Below are 19,229 nucleotides of genomic sequence, written 5' to 3'. Positions count from 1 at the left end.
CTTTCACATGTTTGTGCAAATTCCCTCTGAGATACTGGCAACATATAAAACTACCACTTCTTCTCTTTCACTTGAACGTAAAATTGAATCACCTACCCTGACTGCAGTGGCTACAGTGATCATTAAAAGCCAGTGGAACAATAAGACATGCATCAGGTTGTATCACTTTTCTTAATTTCCATTTATATCCACAAACTTGCACAGAGGTGACTGCTAAGAAGCAACTCCAGATAATCCTATCTCTCTGTTTAGTTTAGGAACACTAGTGAAGACCTTGGAGCTCACTTGCAGCAACATTAGAGGCTCCAAATGAATTTCATCAACACAGGGACCGTCAGTTCACTAGAGGAACAAAATAGCATCTTCTTATGATCGCATAATGGCTTGATTCCATACAATGCAGTCACTTCTATTTTATGTTGCATGTTTGATCCCCCTTTCATCTGCGTATGGGTGGGACGTGATACCTCCTCATCTGACTGCCAGAGCTGTGATGAGGGAAATGATGTTAATAAGGTCAGAACTAAAGTCCAAGATTATTTTTATGAAGGATATATTTTATTTTTGTTTCTTTTTTTATATCTGCCAGAATACAGTTTTAAGAATATTCTTTGGAAAATCGTTATGCAACAGATTTGCTGCTCTGTGACAATGTAACGATCTATCACTCCTAAATTTCCTCTTTAAATTAGAAAAAAAAGATAATCACCACTATTTTACTCTATCAATACAAAAAATGTCTTACTGTGATAGCTGTCCAAAACACTTTTTAGGGATATCAGTTTATATTACCTGTCTTTTACATGATATAACACATATCTATAAGGGTTTGAAAAGTTTTTTTTACTTCTGTAAGTAGAGCTAAGTGTTTGTTAATATTTCAGGTACAGGTACAAAATGAAAAGAAACTGCTCTTTTAAGCATAGGTTATAAAAGAGAAAAATATATACTTCAAGTCCTTATTCAGTATTTTTATGGAAAAAGAATAATTTTTATGGAAAAAGCCCTTTCTTGCTACCATTCCTTCAACCTTGGAAAAGAGGTGAACAGGTTTTTTTTTATTTCAGTGGAGAGTCTCTACGTTAATTCAGGAATAACATTGTGTGGAGGAACTGACAAGATGTTCACATTAACATCTATGAATCTGCGGAAATGAATAGAGAATTAAAAAGATGTGCACTGTGTTACCTTGGCAAAACATTTCTTTGGAAAACATGGACCTAAGTTTGATCAGGGTCAATTGAAATTTCATTGATTTTATTTTACTTTTTCACTTGCACTACTATATAAAAGAATAAGGCATGCTGAGCAAAATGCATACATACAGCTTCATCTACCTCACGCTAGGAGCATGACTTGATTAGGCACAGGGGATGCATTCTGTGGTTCTCACACCTTGCATGTGGAAGCAGTGTTTTTCACATCTTTTTAAATTCCTGGCTGCACTGCCTGATAGAGAACTGTCTGTCCACATAGTATTCTCCATTACTGATTTCTAGTTTTTAAGTATATAAAGTGCAAATAAAATCAAATTACCTTCAAGTATTTTATTTTGATGGAATAATTGTTACTTTTGTCACAGTGGTCTTGTATCCTTGTAGGTAAAGAACAACGGACAATGATTATAGGAATCAGACTGCGGACGATAAACACAAAATTATTGAGACTGTTTGTTTTAAAACTACCATTTGTGTTACGTGCTTTTTGTTTTATTTATTTATTTATTTATTTACTATTTGTAATTCATCACATTCTTTTCCTTTTCTCTGTTTAAAAGCTGGTGTTTTGCTTCCAGGCACATTCCCTTTCTCCTTATCTGAAAGTATGTAAAGCCTCTGTTCTTGCCAGCCTACTTTAAACACTGCAGTACAATTATCGTTAAGCACTGCACTGCTATCTCAGGGAACTGAATTAGATTTTCTAGCTTAGAGAGCATCGTATTATTTACACAGATTTGCTTTAAAGTATTGTATGGTGGTTAGGGTAGTAAAGGGACTAAAAAGATCAGGTCATTGATTTAAAATAGTTGAGTTTGAATCTGGGGATAGCTGCTGAGTCTTATCAACAAGGCCATTGCCTATTCAAAAGCATGGAAAATCAGTTTTCCATTAACTCTTGCCTCTGAGTTCTAGCTGTAAAAGTTTCCTCCAGAAAAGCTTATTTGGGACTGAAAGGATTTCAGCAGAAAGTGTCCGTGTCAGTTTTTTACAAACACAAACTATCAGAATTTTCAGATAAGAAATACAAACAGCTTTAGATTGATTTTCAAACAGATCCCTGAAATGTCTATTTTGTTTTGATATCTCGAACATACTGCCTACCTATACAGGCATAAAGGGAAGAGTTCAAGAAATCTCATATTCATATAAATTGTTTCTTTTCCTTAAAAAGGTGTCATATATTTATCTGTTTCAGCACAAAACAGAAACATATAGATTTTCTTAAACTGGCTTATTGACCTTGTAGCTGAAACTCAAAAAGACTAGTTAGCATGTGCTATGCATTTTAAATACTCTGAATATTGTTCAGCATAATTATTAATTAAAATTACTCTGTCAAGAGTATGTCAATATATTTGTCATCCATTAAGGCTTTATGATACACAGTTGTGACTGTTGTAAGCAAAACCCGGTCACAATTTAAATTTGATTTATATATCTGGATTTTACTTGTGTTACCATTCTAAAATGTGACATGAAATCAACATGGAACAATATTTGTGGTACTTCCTAAGTAAAATGTCACTCAATAGGCTTACAAGTTTTCTAGTAGAAGTTACCCCACACCTAGATGTGATTTCTTACCTCCACCTGCCAGCGTATTGCCATCATTGTGCATCCACCATTCGCTCCCCTGACCACAAAAGCCAGGAGCAGATTTCCCACTAAGCAGTATGAAAGCTGTCGCACCAATCCACCCTCACATCTGAATTTAGAAGGTGACTACTTCTGTGCATCTCAAATGCAAACTGTTTGATGGGAGCTTCCTGTCAGGGGCAGCCTGTGCCACTCTGTGGTTGAGCCAAGAGGCAGCGAGCAGCCTGCCCTCTCCCAGGACGCCACACACTCCCCAGGCCCTCCAGCTCCTCAGGCATTGCTGAGCACCTGCAGGTCGCATGATGCACCAGGCCCAACTTGCTCCCACCAGAATCACAGCAAAACTCATCTGAATTCAGTGGAAATGAGCACAAGGGATGAAATACAAAGATAATGCTATGTGGTGCTGATGTATAGTTTCTTCTGAATTTGAATTGAGGAGAAAAAATGGAGGGAAAAAGAAAAATGTGAAGACGGTTCTAAGAAGCTATCCTGTCCCTTCATGAACTAAGGAAGAGTATTCATTTCTTTGCCAGATAGAACTGCAGTGACTGTTGACATTACTCTTCTTTTTATTATGCAAACTAATTTTTTTTCTCAAAAATGTTTCTTCCCCTTTTCCTTAGATATAGGCTAAAATATAAACAGATAGATATAAGTAAAAAAATCCAACCTTTATTCCACTTTGAACAAGCTTGTGTATATCCAAAAAAGGTTCCTTGATCATGTCTCCTTCAGGACTGAAAATCTTCACATATCCTTCTTTCTCAAGAATAAAGAGGCGATGAGATCCATCCCCACAATGTACTGCTCCAACAGGCTGCCTTAGTCCACTCATGACCTCTTGAATACAGAAGCAGTTGTGCTTGTGTTTTCTAAAAAAAAAAGTTAAAAAATAGTGATACATGTCTTCTTTCTCATAACCATGACACAGTAATGTCCCTAAAAGACAAAATGACTGTTCTGTAGCGATATTACAAACACTGCTATACAATCCAGCATAAATGATTTCCTTGAATGTATGCAAACAGACAGTACTAAAAATCAACTTTAACTCCCCTTGAGCAAAATTTGTTTTGTATATAAGAAGGAGAAAATGAAGAAATCTTAGATCTGAAATGTAGAATAATAGGTAAAATGTTGTTAAAGAGAAAAAACTATTAATGGAAAAAAAATCTACTGTACAATAAACAAAGTAAATTCCAGCAATTCTACAATTTTGCAAAACTTGGTTTTGAAAGTCCATTAGTGACTTACAATGAGGCAGTTTATTTACAATCTAATTTAATAATTTTCACAATGAAAAACAAATGGAGGAAAAAAACAAAAAACATAATATAGATATTTTAATAATAAACCTATCATAGTTGCTTAGTAATGTTAAATTCAGGTAGAAATGACGTCCTAGAAAGGTGTTTCATTCACAATGTGGACCCCAACCAAGATCCACAGCTTGGATCAAGCCAAGATTCTAACATCTATTAGCAACTTAAATATAAATTGTTACTGAAATATTGAAGCTAATGTAACTTTCTCTTCAATATACACCAGCTACAGCAAAAGAAAGTACCATCTGGAAAACACAGCTGCTGAGCATAAGCACAGACTGAGCTGGTTCACTGTGAAAACCACTTTGCGATTTTATTTTTTTCAGATTAAACAGCATTTATTTTTATGAACCTGCTGATCTCTTCCTCTTTGTCATATTCCTCCATGTGGTCCAGGGAGTTAGAAGCTGGTCCTCGCAGTTGTTTTCTTGGAAAATCTGGAAAGCATACACCACCATCTTTTCTTGCATAGTAAAAGCAAAACTCATCAGCTGAAGTTTGGAGAAAACCTTAAAAATGCAAAAGAGCATACAAATATTTAGCGTGTTGTCATGTCTGCAGTTTTGAGCTGTCAAACTAATCTTTAAATAGATTGCATATTGAGTGGAAAAACTAGTTGTTTTAAACAAAGTGCTATCTGCAAAAAAGGACTGCTCTGAATAAATACAAACTATTACCTTCTATAGTTTATTCGTTTGTATTTGTATTAAGCTTTATTTTCAGTGTGCTTAAATAAGAAAAAAACAATTCAAAATGATACTACAGCTAGTCATAAGAAAGTGAAGGGGCAAAGGTCAGAGTTAAGGCTGTCATATATATTTTCCTGATTTTACATCTACTAATGAAGTGTAGTACCTGCTGTAAAATAGCTTGAACAGCTTTCATTTAACTTTTTTCTTGCTTTTAGTTTTGTATTGGATCCCTTTTGTATTGCTTTAGCAAGAATCAGTATCTTTTGTTACTCTGCCAAAAAATTAATGAAAATGGTAACTCTTCACTGATTTATGAACTTGAAAAAAAACCTACTTGTTGTAGTAAAACCTTTGGTAAAGATTTTGGTAAAAGATGTGAAGTAAAGACTCACTGGAATGCTGTCACCCAAAACATGAGTTGGAGACGCGAATAATTGGTTTCTCAGAAAGCAAGAAGTACCTGCACCTTGTTGGCAGGCAATTGGCCTCCGGTGGGCTCTTGACATGAGAGTGAGTAAATGCAGTGTCCCACTGAAAAGGGGGATGTATCTCGTGCTGCATTGGAGCTGGCTTTAAGGTGGCTTGGATGAAGGGTGCTTTTTAGGTTTTAGGTTAAAACAGAAGGGAGTTTGAAGACAGGGGAAACAAGATGTTGGTAAAATGAGAGCCTTTAAGGAAAGCCCCTGGCATTGCTAATACTACAGTATGTTTAATGACAGTAAAAATATCTATCTCTGTCCACAAACCTATATCAAGTCATTTCTATCCAGATTTAATCATTAGTATTGAATCTAAGATAGAATTTAGCTAGTTACATGTTCAGTATTTTACTAGAACAGATGTTAACGTAATGTCTTAAGTCACCTTTATTACTTTTTGGATTATTAGCATACTGGGCTAGGATGTACTATAGTCCAAGACATAATTGATAGGATACGCAGAATTAGCACTTCATTGGAATTAGAGGTCTAATTTATGCATGGCTTTACAACCTGTGAATAATGCAGAAATCCACAGATCTTGGCCATAAAACCTCTGGCTTACAATTTACAATAAAAGCTGATCAGGGACAGCTGTGTTTCTTTGGAAAATGCCAATTTCTTAAAAGCAATGTTTTTTTCAAAAACGTTATCAATTGTGACAAAACTTTAGTTAAAATTATGTTTCTGGTCCAAAATGAAACTTCTTAAATGAAAAAGAGAGAGACAGACAGCAAACTTCATATCACTATACTCTGATGTCTTGTAATCAGGGTGCTTCATTAGAAAGAGGAATATTCAGGTCAGTGCCCCTCATCTGTCAGGCAGGAGTTAGACCCTAAGTCTCCCATTTCCCAAGTAAATGTCCTAACAACTGCTTTATTAGCCATCCTGGGGTGGTCTCTCTGTGGCTTTCTTCATGGAAAATTTCGAAAGAGTTCAATTTCTTCCTTATGTGGAATAGGAAAATTTTTTAGATCCCAGAATTTTTGTGGAGTGGAAAGCCTTTCCCACCCAACTATACTTCTTCTCATATGCATCTTCCTTTAAAAATGTTGGACAAATAACATGACAAAGCCTGCCTTTGGTTTCTATAAAATAGTATCTGGAAACACATGGTAGCGTGTTGTGGTATAAAAGTTTAATTACCATGATTTGGAGCTTCAGTAAAAATCATCTGTAAGGAGCTGGTTTTAATTTATAGCAGTTATTTGGAGAAAATGTGAGATACAATTTCAAGTGGAACAACTGAAGAGGAACGCTGATACAATCACGAACTAGTATTCCAAGGCTTTGTAGATAGAATGCCAAAATCAAAGGTAATCTAAAATCTTGGAGCTATTTGACTTAAGAATACACCATTTTACATTTAATAATTTCTTTCTCTAGGCACAGTAGATCACTACAGAAGATGCAACAGAAAATTAGAGGTGTACAGTTTCCAAGAATTTCTAGCATTTTCTAAGTATGCCACCTACTATTTATTATAAATAAACTACTCTTGGCTTGAATTTTATCTCTAGTCAGGATAACTGAGAGCATATTTCGATCATGTTTTTTACTCAGTAAATGTTCATTTCAAATAACAATCTGATGCAAACTCACTTAACTAATGCCTTAGGCAAGATCTTTTCTTACATGTAAGACTAATCTCTTTTCCTTATGAAATATTTTATCGTGCACTTAGGTACATCTTGCACTGCAGTTGCCTTCTGCAACCTTCTGGTTTGAAAAAAGATAAGGCTTACATTCCAGTCTTCTTAGAATTGTTCTTAAGAAGTGAGTTTTGAATTGAACTACGAAAATCAGTCAGTGAATTGTTAAATTGTTGCATTGTTGATGGGAATGTGACCTCTGTAGGTACAGTTTCATCTGTGCATTAGGGGTAGTTCTGTTCTGTAAGAAGACAGTAATTTACAAAAAACATCTGCTTCTGTGTTCTATATGCTAGATTCACCGTGCAATAAGCTTCAGTAAAGACAGTTAAAAAAATACTTCTACTTTTCTATCCGCTTATAGCCATTTAATGTTTCCTTTATAGTGCTTAGAATGTAAAATCTTTAGTTGAGACATCGCTGTTTTGTTCAGCGCTTGTACAATGTCCAGAAGAATGGTCCATGACAAGTGCCCCTAGGCACTGGAATTATTCTGGGGAGAAAAAAAAAGATCATTTTGCTCACTTGGAGTTTATCTGAAAACAGGTCTGTCACCATCCACTATGAGAGCTATGCCTAATAAGACTGTGGCGTTTAGTCCTGTGTGAATTTCTGAATTTATTGCTGTATTTTAAAGAATCGTACGTGTCATTACAAATTTCCTGCCAAATATGTGTATTCATAGAGCATGCCCTTGTTAATAAAGAAAACTTAAGTCACAAAGGAAAATCCAGCATAGAATTTAAGTGTTGTACATGTTGGATTTTGCATAGGCTTGCATTTCTGCACTTTTAAAACTTTGCCTTGCGAGCCAGAATCAAACTATTTTCCATAAACTATTCAGTTAAGGCAGTTACAGTGAAGGCTTTCCGTGTTCTAATTTTTAAAAATCTGTGGAGATAAGCTGCATGATTTCAAACTTTTTCAAAGGAAAAAAACCTACTTTTTCTACTTTTGTTTGACGCTTATCTCCTCTCTCCACAAGTATTGTGTTTGGTTATTCCTCACACTGTATCATATTATTCCTATCCTACCTTCACCAAATTCTACTTCACTGAATTCCCTGCTTGACCATGATTCTGCCTAACTCTGTCATGGTGTAATTTGTCTTGGTCTTCCTTGTTCACACAGCACACTGAATTGAATATCATCTCATCCACTCCTTTGCATAGACCTGCACTGGCTTGGAGAGTGTATGAAAATCAGGCTCACTTGCTTTATTCCTACTACATTGCTGACCTTGTGCATATAGTTCTGTATTGTGTAAAAGAAGCGTTTGCCTGTTTTTTTTTTTTTCACTGAGTTGCATTTCCAACAGCTAGATGAGAATTTTTTCACATCTTGTCTCTCTTCTCAACTCTCAGTGTAAACCAGACCAAAGAGGTGATTCCAGACTGACTTGTTCAAAACATACTAGGCGCAGTGGTAGCTCACATCACTTCCTACTGGTTTTGAAGTGACTAGAGGCCCTCTTGTCACACTGCCACGATGCATGTACCTTCACGAAGGCAGTGTCAGGGTTAATCCCTCTGCTGTTCTTATTAGCAGTAGCATCACTACTATTTTTCTCCAGGTTGACTATGTGCACAATAGCTACAAGTAGACCAAACTAGAACTTCTGGAAGCTTTGTGTCAGTTGCAGAATTTCTCAGAAGTTTTCTGCTTTTTTGGGCTGGGTTGCCCCTGTTTGGAGTAAAAAAAAAAAAAAAAAAATGCTATCTACCATCTGTTCTGGCAATGCCTGTGCTCAGATCTAGGCCTGGATGTGGATTCACACACAGTCATCTGGAATCTATTTCTTCAAATGGAAATAAGGCAGTGCACGTAGTTCAAAATCTGTCCAATGTCTTTCGTTGGCAGAACCCTCTGTGGCTGAGGCACAGGTTTGTTCTTCAGAATATGTCACCTCTACGAGCATGAGTCAAGTTTTTGCTCATGCCGAGACAGAGAATCAGCCATGCCTTTCTTTACATAACTGTATTAATAATAAATATTAAACAGTCTTCTCTTATGACCTTGGAAATCTTAAAATTCCTGTTGTTCGAAGAGACTTCATTAACTCCAGCTTCCCATCAGTAATCACTTAAACTGAAATTCACAGTGATGATCAGATGAGAAATAATGAGAAAAGTCAACCAGGATGAAGAAGAGAAGTTCCATATTCAGATTTTGTGAAACATTGCACCCTCCTGCAGTAAAGCATCCATAAAATGCTAACAGCTTCCTGTTAATCTGCTTGAATAAATAAGTGGGTCCACTTATTCTGTGGATATTCAAAACTACTAAAGAAGTAAATGGAAATCCTGATACAGTCATAACTGGTGGGCAGATGACTATCTTCAACAGAATCAACCAATGATATACTGCAGTTTTCATCTTTGCAAATAGAAAAAGAACAATAAATGGATTTCTGGAGCCAAGTCATCAAAAAACTGATGTGCAGTTTCTTAGTCTTCTTGGTTAATTTGTACTGCTAACAATTCTAGAAAAGATGCCTGTTATCTTGAATTGCTAATAACATTTCTAATTTGTGCAGCAGTTAAGAGCTAAAATTACTTTTGTAGTCAGCACTTCCCTTACAGTCCTTTGTATTGGTGTTCAGGAACAATTAGCATTCCTTAATGGAGGAAGAGTAGTTACTTGACTTTTTAACAAATGTACAGTGAATCATTGGCAGAGACTTCCGGTCTGGGGGCCTGTTAATTTCCAACTCTTTGTTTAATCCTCCAGGCTAAACTGAAAACACAGCTTCCATATTTTTTTTTCCTTTTGCAATAAATATTATGGGCACACGGGTCTCACAAGTAAAACAGAAGACCTAATTAGCTGTCTTTTTAATTATTTACATTTTCAAATGTATATTAAACTATATTAAAATCCCATAGGCAATCTTATCAAAAAGAGGGGCATGAATCTTAGTACCTTCATCAAATACTGGTGTAGGCATCTATAACCATGTGGACCAACCAGACCACCAAATGAACCCCACTTTAGGATGCAAGTATGCAACAATTTATTTATTTATTTATTTATTTAGTACTACCCACTTTCAGAAGACATATATAGAATGATTATTAGTGTCTGATTGATGTAGGAAAAATCCTAATTTAACTGATGCTAAAGTATGTAAGCTCTCTTCCTGCAAAGCACAGTGCTCTGTCCAGTGCTAAAGTTATGCTTTCATCTGGTTATCTTTCAAGGCAAGCTGGGTGGTCACAAAAAGCACTTGACATCTTGATGCACTTCAGCAGTTTTACATATACACAAACTTTGTAGAAAAATAAATTTGTCATTCGTCACCACATATGTTGATCTGAGGAGTGAGGTTCCTGTGGCTATAGCTCCTGTGTTGCTCAGCCCTTTCTCTTTCTCTCTCCCTCTCTCCATCTCCTCCTTCTTCCTCCCTTTTCCCCCCTTTCACTTTTTCCAGTTAAAAAAAGTTGTTTCCTCAGAAACACAGACTTTCACTAAACAACCATAATGGACTTGCTCTGCCGAATATGCTAATCATTTGCATTAGTTACAACTCATGTAAAAAAAAGTCTTTGTGCTGACTTCTCAAGTGGGCCAAACATTTAAAATATCTAATCTATTATCGCTGTTCAGCAGGCAGTCTTGGCAACTGTGACCTATTCTGCTTCGCTTTGGGGAATGTGATAAAGAGCAAGAAACAGCTGGTTTAAGAAAGCCTTAGAAACATCTCTTAGTTTATAAAGACAATAATAATATTTTCATATTTGAATGGGTTGAGATACATGTTAAACCACAGTAAAGGGGAAAAAGTAAGTCAATTCAAAATATTTTCTCAAGCCAATAAAAGAACATTGCAAAAAATCCCCGCACTCTTGGGATTTCATAGAGAACAAGTACACACTGTACACATGCAATTAAAAAACCCTCCTCCAAATCTCATCCACTTAAACTATCCCCTTTACTCAAATATGTTTATGTTCTATTACAAAGCTATGTTCACATATCAAAAATTACTATTTGTAAATTCATTTTTCTTATCCGTATTAACTCTGCTTTCCAGTCTGTGTTGCTAGTCAAAAATTGTAACCAGTTTAATTATTTTCTCCTGTGTGACATTATTTATAAGCAGTGTTTGGAAGAAGAAAAAAGCATAGTTTAAAAATGACAGCCTTAAACATATAAATAATTTACTATTGAGAATACCAAATATGTTATTTAACATAATAGTGCATTACAGCCGTATTTGTAAAAGGACCATCTTCTGTCGTTATTTTGTTGACTTATTTACAAGTGATAACACACATTTGGTGACTGCCTTAGACAATACCAGTCACATTCTGCTATTGGTTATGTCAAGCTAACTTTACCGGCTGCAGTGAGGAAGTGTTAGGTTAGTTCAGAATTTGGTTGTTAACAGCATGTTGGAACTGATTCAAAGATCACAGAAGTCTATCAAAAAGCTCTCTTTGATTTCAAGGGGCTTTAAACTGTGGAAAAAACCCACAAGTTTCTAGGGTAACAAACCCAGAAAAAACACTTTACTCATCAGCTTGTAGTGTCGGCAGCTTGCAGTGCCAGCACTCTTTATTTCTTGTATTTGAAAGCTCTGTCATTTAGAATAGCCTTTTGGATGGCCAACTAATTGTTTACATTATTTGAATGAACAAACTAATATACAAAAAAGGCAATGGCTTCAGGTGCCTTTGATAACAAATAACCCTGTGTTTCATGGAGAGTTAAATAGGAAGGTGGCAAAAAAGAGCTCAAAATATTTACCTCTCCATGTAAGTAAGAATCATCATGGAGGCCCTGAGATATTCTGTCTTTGCATGGGCAAAATCCCCTGGATATCAGCGGTGATTTTACCTGGTTAGGAGTTGAATCTATGACTACTCAGGCAATATCAACATTTCAAAGCAGACATCCTTTAGTTCTATATTTTGTTATAGGTTTTACCTGGTAAGTGACCTCTGCAAGTATAATAGAATTCTTTACAATAGTCTTTGCACAAGTAGGGAAGAGTTAGTTCTCTTTCAGAAGTTTCCCCTTTCTCAGGTGAGTGGAAAAGATTCTGGGCATGAGGTGAGCAGTGTGCACATTTGATTTCCTCCAGTAGCTTCGCACATTCTGTGTTGTTCATGACAGAAAGTATCTGCAAGCCACAAACCAAAGACAAATAAACACATGACCTATTTCCCCATCTTATACAAAAAGACTTTATGATCTAATGTCATAAATTATGCTAATGGAACCAATACAGTCTGTAATAAATGCGTCATGTTTCATTTCAGTTTTCCAGAAGAATCGGGTACAAAAATTATTACAATGAAATGTGCAATATGCCATTAGTACAGTGATATTTCAAGTGTTTGCTTCTCTTTCCCAGATAAGAATAATAGTAGTGAAAGTATTTTATGGGCTCACGCTTGCAAACTCTTATCGCACAGGCAATCTCTACACTACAGTGATCATTTACAGGAGGATCTACAGCAGAAGGCCTTCTGCTCACTTATCAGAAATACTTAAAAACACAACTTGAAAGGTGACCTATTCAAGTATTTAGAGTACAAGCTAAAATTCTACCATCAAACACATCAGGGAAACCACATGTAGGTATTTGTTAAGTAGGTGCATCTTGAACTATACTGTAGTCTGGCTTCGGCAACGCTTACTGTGTAGTTTGGCAGGTGCCTGGGATTGTTCATTTTTTAAATGCTGCTCCCCATTTTGCACTCTCCAATGCAGACTACTTGGAGGTGGAAAAAGCTGTATGTTTTCAGACATTTCATAAGGTAAAAAAAAGAATTTGTCCATAGCATCTTGTTTCTCTCAATTTTGAAAGTGTAACTTTCTCCTGAAAAAAGAGCATATATTATGCGTAGTACTTGAAGAAGCACTAAACCATGATTGATGATGTGTTTAAGTAAACACACGAGCCTAAGGAGCGCAATGTCATCAAATCGTGAAAAATAATGGAAAACAGCATAGCTGTCTTTATTAGTCTTTGAATGCAGTGCACTTTGTTAATCTGTTGTTAACCACATGGACTGTTTTTTGATCATTCATCCCAATGGTGGATAATGGGAAATGTGTTCTCAGTTGAGAGGGTCTGAATCTGATCCAATGCAAAAACAAAGCTCAGGTTATTTCAACTGTTTGTTTAACATGGCTATAAACAAAGACTGTAAGAGGCTTATTTTAAGAAATATTAATGCTGTAAGTATTTATATTCCGTAAAATTTATAAATATTTGTAAATGTTGCATTTGAAAATAGCAACAAAGTTTTGCTGGAGTTCATATCTGAGTTGTTTTGTAGAATGACTTTACAATGTGTCATTTCCCTGCAGCATAACATTGATGGGAACTATCTAAATTACTTTTGATAAAATTAGTTATTCAGTGCATGAAGACTCTTAATGTGTTTGAGTATGCTGTCTCATAGGCTATCTTCTGGGGTGCAGCACTTTGGTAACACAATTCCGAACTCATCATTTTATTTATATCATAATTACGCAAGCATAAAACATTTGAGAGAAATGCACTCCCCATTGTTTTAAACAGCTATGTGTTCAAACTATTATACAATATATGGCCTATGCAGTTACACATGTAATATGTTCCTGTTTAAAGGAGCATTAATTTAGAAGATAAACTCTTTCAAGGAAAATTTAGTCTTAACTATGTATTGTCATAAGGCTAACTGAAATGTTTAGTAAAGTTTAGCGGCGAACTTTAGACCACTGATTAGAAGAATACCATTTGGCCTCTGCCCTTATTCTGGAAGAGATGCTATTGGCTTTTAGTATAATTCCTTCAGATTTGCTGGAATCATTGAATGTACTACATGTTCTGTTCTTTGCACTATCTGTTCTCAGATTATCTTCATCTTCACGGCACCTGCAATTAAGTCATGTGACTAACATCAGCCATCTATGGTTTATTATCTCTCTTCAGATCTTCTTTGGGATTATAATTGTCTCATATCCTTTTTTTCCCCCAAGGCTTGCTTATTTATTTATTTATTTAACTTGAAGACCAATTAATTGCATGTTGCATGTATGGTGAAAGGTATGCCTTCACCCTGAGTTTGTTGGTGAATTCCTTCCACAGCCTCAGCTCATCTCCAGGGGAAAAAAAAAAAAAAAAAAAAAAGGTTCTTTTTGCTAGATTTCTCACTTGGGCCATAGCAGCAGAACTGTTAACCTCAGTCTTCCTTCTTGAGTTTCAGATGTTGTTCTAGATGTGACAGATCTGGGAAAAATGCCTTAAGGACAAGAACTAAAAATATAATTATAGCTACAATAAAGTATGACCAAAGTAAATAATAACTACAACTTTGAACTTGACTTAATATTCTGTGGGATTGCAATCTAGGTGCTTGCAGTAATCCACAATGCTGAGGCAATTATCTGCACAATCTGTAATTTCTTAAAGAATGATGGCATCCTGACAAAGTACCTTGGTGTTCTGATGGGAAGTGGCGTATGTAATTCAATCAAATCATTGTCTGCCAAACAGAACAAAGTCTGGGGTCAGTAGGGGATGATTGAAAGCACTGTCCATAAATGCAATTTTTTAAGAACTTGATGACACTAAGAAGCTGGAAGCTCTCCTTCAGTAAGGGTGAAATGACCAATTTTGGTGTTTCCACCAAGTGAAAGTGCACCATGACTACAGACTCTTCAAAGCACTTGCCTATATTCAGTACTATCATCTGCTTTGCAGAAGTCTCAGATTTTTTCATCAGTGAGTTAATCTCAAGCAGTAGGCTTTCTTGCAGTAGCAGTATGATGGTGTGTTTAGAAGTGCAAGTAAACACTAGGTATTACTAGGTAAATATTCAGTGTGTTTATTGAATTAACTCCGCAATCACAACTCCGTGATGCAAACATAAAATTCTACTCCTTCTACTGGAAGGCTCCACAAAGAATTATGAACAGAAAAAAAAAGAAAAAAAAGAAATTACAGGATATCAAAGCTAATTTACTGTTTCTTGTGGAAAATGTAATTGACGTTGCCTGGTGATACAGAAGAAGAAATGCTTGCCAATATTTCAGTCCTCAGAATTAAGACAAAAGGATCCTAATCCCCCTGAGCAGCTGCTATCCAGGAATTAACCACAGGAATTCACCCCCTCGTGTCATTTCTGGAATGAATCTTGGTCATATAATAGCTAATCGGAAGATTAAGGAATCAGAGTCAATCAATTATCTGAAAATCAAGTATGTTATTTAACTTTTAGAATGCTAAAGCAAAATCGGGTGGTAACGTTTGCTCTGTGTGAGGTCTGATGTATAACTCTCTATTGGCTGGGAGATAGGACAACTGTTCTATTCTGAATCTCAGTAAATCGATAACGTATTTATCCCGGAGTATATTAAATCAGTTGTAAGTGAAAGCTGCAATACTTATTTGAATGAACCTTTTTCTGTTGGTTCTCCACTTTGCAAATGACCTTATGGTTGACAATGGCTTTGGTCTTTTGAAGAAATGTAAACTAATTTCCTGTTTTAATTTTTAAAGTCATGTATGAAATCATCAAACTTCAGTGGCTTAAACTAACTGTGCTCTGGAAAATATGTAAAACTTCCAAACATTTATTGCAACATGCCTAATAATGATTATTGCCTGCTGCTGACTAATTTACAACATCTGTAAGATCATCCTTTAATCTCTTGCCACATGAAAGTAAAACGCATAGACTAAAGGTAAGATAAATCCTGGAGAGTAGGGGAAAGCATAGCATACAACATTGGTTTATCAACAAAAAGAATAGTGCAAAGAAGAAGTACCAGAGGAAGGCACAGTAGAGAGACAGAAATTCTTTACATCTAATATAGTCATCTGTTTTGTGTACCCTTGTCGTATCTAGTCTCAAAGGCAACATCGTTTTGATGCTAAAAAACCCAACCCACAGTGAAATAAGTCATTGCACTAAGCTATATTTGATATACAAGCATTTATGTCTAAAAATCATATGCTTACGAGATTGTTCAGCTGTTGGGTTGAACATATGCTTCTTCTGTATTATAGAACTGGATTATGTCATTAAAGAGTTCGGTTTCAATTTTAGGGTAATATGTAAATAGATCATTGTACTAAGGCAGCTGTTAAAGGGATTCTGAGATGAGTTATTTGTTTAGTTGGATATGTTTAACAATAGCCTTTGTTCGTGAAAGAGCCAGAGCAAACAAATGATTGTAAAAGGGCACACTTGAAAACAATTACTTTTCACCCTTTCCTTGACAGCTTTGGCTGTGAAGCCAACTGAGGTAGAGAGGACTTCCTTGCCTGTTGGGTTATAAGCAAACTTTCAGAAAAACTGGTATTACAATATTCGACTGGGATGTAGTAGTCCTTCGTAAACAAAGGGATAGCACAGAAAATTAGAAGACAAACAGTTAAATGTCAACAGCAGTATGTAAAAATCATACTTGAGGCAGTGCAGTGCTGTATATGGTTATTAGGGTAGCTCCATTTCTGCTCCCAAAGCCGCAGCCAGTGGTGGCATTTTCATTATAAATTTCACAAATTTGGTCAAAAATTCTCAAAGACCCAGCATCTTAACCAAGAACCTCTTATGAAAATGTCTGCTGAGCATGCTCAACTCTTTGTTTTTAAGGAAGCTGGTGTTGAAGTTTCTGCTGATGTCATAGCCATAGATAGATGATGGAGAGCAACATTTAAACAGGCTATTTTTTGGACTGTCATAGAACAGAATTTTAAAAATGTGCTTTTTGAAAAGTTTTGTTCAAATGTATTCTGTAACAGTTTACCATGTCTTTTATGGAAAGACCATCTCATTTGGTGAATGACATATTTTGACATTTTTCTTAAACATGTACTGATATGATGAAGCAGATCTGAGGGGTTCAGAAAAGTTAATCTGTGATGGAAAATAGTCTGATTTTAAAATCCTGTAAAATTATATTCCTTAAAAAGTGTAATTTATATTTAAAAAAAGAACGGATTTGACAGCTCAGGAATAGCTAGTGTGGCATATATGGTCAGCGCCACACATTTATATGAAGTTTTAAGTACTTTTAGTCCAATGGAATCCAAGGGGAACTAGAAGATATTTTCAAGTAATTCTAAGAAGAGAATAAACCCTTCAAGCGTCTGGAGATTGAAAAGTTACTGAAACACAACTTCCAATTTACTGCGTTGAGCCAATTGCTGCAAGGGTCTGCAAGCACTGGACAATCTCAGTAGCATATATGCCACTGAGCCATTACAAACAGGGTGAATTGAGGACATATTTTCCAGTCCTTATTCTTTCTTTTTTCTTTTTCCCAGCTAGATCTTTCAGGTTACCCGCGTGTGGTTAGCTTATAGTTTAATTCAATTATCACACGGGGGCTTAATGACACTGTCTCTAGACGACGTGAAGAAATCTATCTGCCTTGAATCTCAAACTGCTGCTGCATATGGTATGAATAAAGAGAGATCTGCAGCTGAAAACCTGCAGTAAGACAGTTCTCACTCATCTGGGAATAGAGGGGGTAGGACAAATGCTCCCTCAAAAGGCATGAACATTTGGACAGAGCTGGGGACTGAAGGAGAATGATGTTCTCCAGTTTCACCCATTAGTGAACCAACTAACAAACACAATGGTGTTGTTGTTATTCTTTTGCCATAAGCAACAGGACTCTGTGTGTGGGCAGCAGTTTAGTGGGGAGGAGGATAAGTCGACCCCTTTTTGTCCTATTGATTTTTTCCTATTTGCATGACTTGAGCAAATTAAATGATGCAATATGGCTTTTTGTTACAAAACAAAGTGAGAGATACCACCCAGACACATATGTTGATTCGTAGAAGCTGTTTACATGAGAATGGAGTGAAATCTACCGTGAACTGAGCATAAAAATTCGATTCAGGCCGGGTATTTCTTTTTTATTATGCTTGGGCCAGCGAGACTGGGACACAAGTTTTCCTCGAGTCTCGCAGACCCTGACAACTACAGAGTTGTAACGAAGGAATTCTTAATTAAACCTGAACCAGGATGGAGAGCGGGAAAGGAAAAAAAAAAAAAAAAAAGAGGAAAAAAAAAAAAAGACACCTGATGGCTTATTTCACGTGCAGCGCTTCCTAATGACGCTACTGGGTGCCGCGCCGCCCGGCGAGGTGCCGCACGCCCGCGGGGCTCAGCAACAGGCGGGAGGGTGCCCGGAGCCGCGCACTGAGCAGGCGCCTCCCCGCAGCCCCCGCCGCGCTGCCAGGCACGGAGCTGTGCCCGCTCGTCGCCCGGAGCCCGGCCGAGGCGGGCGCTGCGCGCCGGGCGCTGTCACGGCCGCGGGTGGGCTTTGCGGCTGACGCGCGTCATCGCGGGCAGCGCGGGGCCCCGAGGGCCGCGGAGATCGTAAAGTTTGGGTACGCCGACGCCGTCCGCTATCCCAAACCCTTCTTGACTAAACAGGCGGAGAAAATTGGACGAGATTTTTGTTACCCCAGAAAAATAAACCGGAAACCACCGCCGGGCTCGTTTACGGTCCCGACGCTGCCAGTGCCCGGACGGCAGCCAGAGCCCGTCCCGCTCCTCCACCTTCGCGGGGCCACTACCTGCGGGCGGCACGGTCCCGCCGCACCGGCCCCGGCGGCGGCCCCCAGGCACTCCCACGCAACGCGCTCGGGACAGACCCGCGCCGTACCCGCCGAGCGCCCGTCCCCCGCGGGCGGTGCGCGTTCCCCCGGCGCCGGAGCAGCGCCGGGGGCGGGCTGCCGCCGTCCCGCGCCCCCGCGCAATAGAAGCGGCCGCAGCGCCCGTCGCCGGCGGTGCCTACCTTGGCCCCGGCGTGCAGCAGCCCCTGCGCGTCGGCGCGGGAGCAGCAGGAGAGGCGCGGGTAGAGGCCGCGGCACATCGCCTCCGCGCCGCCCGGCGCCTCCGGGGACAGCAGCCTGCGGTCGCGCTTCTTCAGCCGCCGCGGCGGGGTCCCGTTGAGGCACCTTCTCCTCCGGGCGCCGCTCTCCCCGAACTTGGCATCCCCCTCGAAGAAGCAGAGAGCCACGGCCACCAGCAGCAGCTTGAACGGCAGCATCTTGAGCATCATGCCTGAGGGAGCGTGCGAACGCGCCCGAGGGGGAGGAGGGGAATCCCACGGACTTTTCTTTGCACTTCGGGAAAACCACCTCCCTCCCTCCCGCGGAGGCTGCGGAACGGGAGCGGAGCGGGCGGCCCGCGGGGAGCGCCGCTCCGAGAGGACGAGCGGAAAGCGAGCGGGCGGAGGATGCTCGGCGGCCGCGGGGCCCCGCGAGCGGCACAGGTTCAGCAGCGGCCGCTGCCGCGCC

At 38.5% G+C, this 19,229-nt stretch overlaps 2 protein-coding genes across 3 annotated transcripts in view; one reads left to right on the top strand and one right to left on the bottom strand.

Annotated features, from left to right (window-relative positions):
* The window catches only part of HHIP (hedgehog interacting protein), a 76,100-nt gene extending 56,923 nt beyond the window's left edge, over positions 1-19,177 (bottom strand). The window contains exons 1-4 of the mRNA XM_021395446.1: positions 18,725-19,177; positions 11,900-12,095; positions 4,497-4,653; positions 3,490-3,691 (exon numbers count right to left, since the gene is read on the bottom strand). Of these exons, the coding sequence (XP_021251121.1) occupies positions 3,490-3,691; positions 4,497-4,653; positions 11,900-12,095; positions 18,725-18,991 (822 nt within the window). The 5' untranslated portion in view covers positions 18,992-19,177. The remainder of the gene's footprint in view (positions 1-3,489; positions 3,692-4,496; positions 4,654-11,899; positions 12,096-18,724) is intronic.
* The window catches only part of ANAPC10 (anaphase promoting complex subunit 10), a 343,652-nt gene that overhangs the window by 142,157 nt on the left and 182,266 nt on the right, over positions 1-19,229 (top strand). The window lies entirely within an intron of this gene.

This window comes from Numida meleagris, chromosome 4 (genome assembly GCF_002078875.1).
Source record: "Numida meleagris isolate 19003 breed g44 Domestic line chromosome 4, NumMel1.0, whole genome shotgun sequence".
NCBI lineage: Eukaryota > Metazoa > Chordata > Aves > Galliformes > Numididae > Numida > Numida meleagris.
The sequence above is the reverse complement of the archived record's forward strand: the minus strand, read 5'-3'. Positions and strand labels throughout refer to the sequence as shown.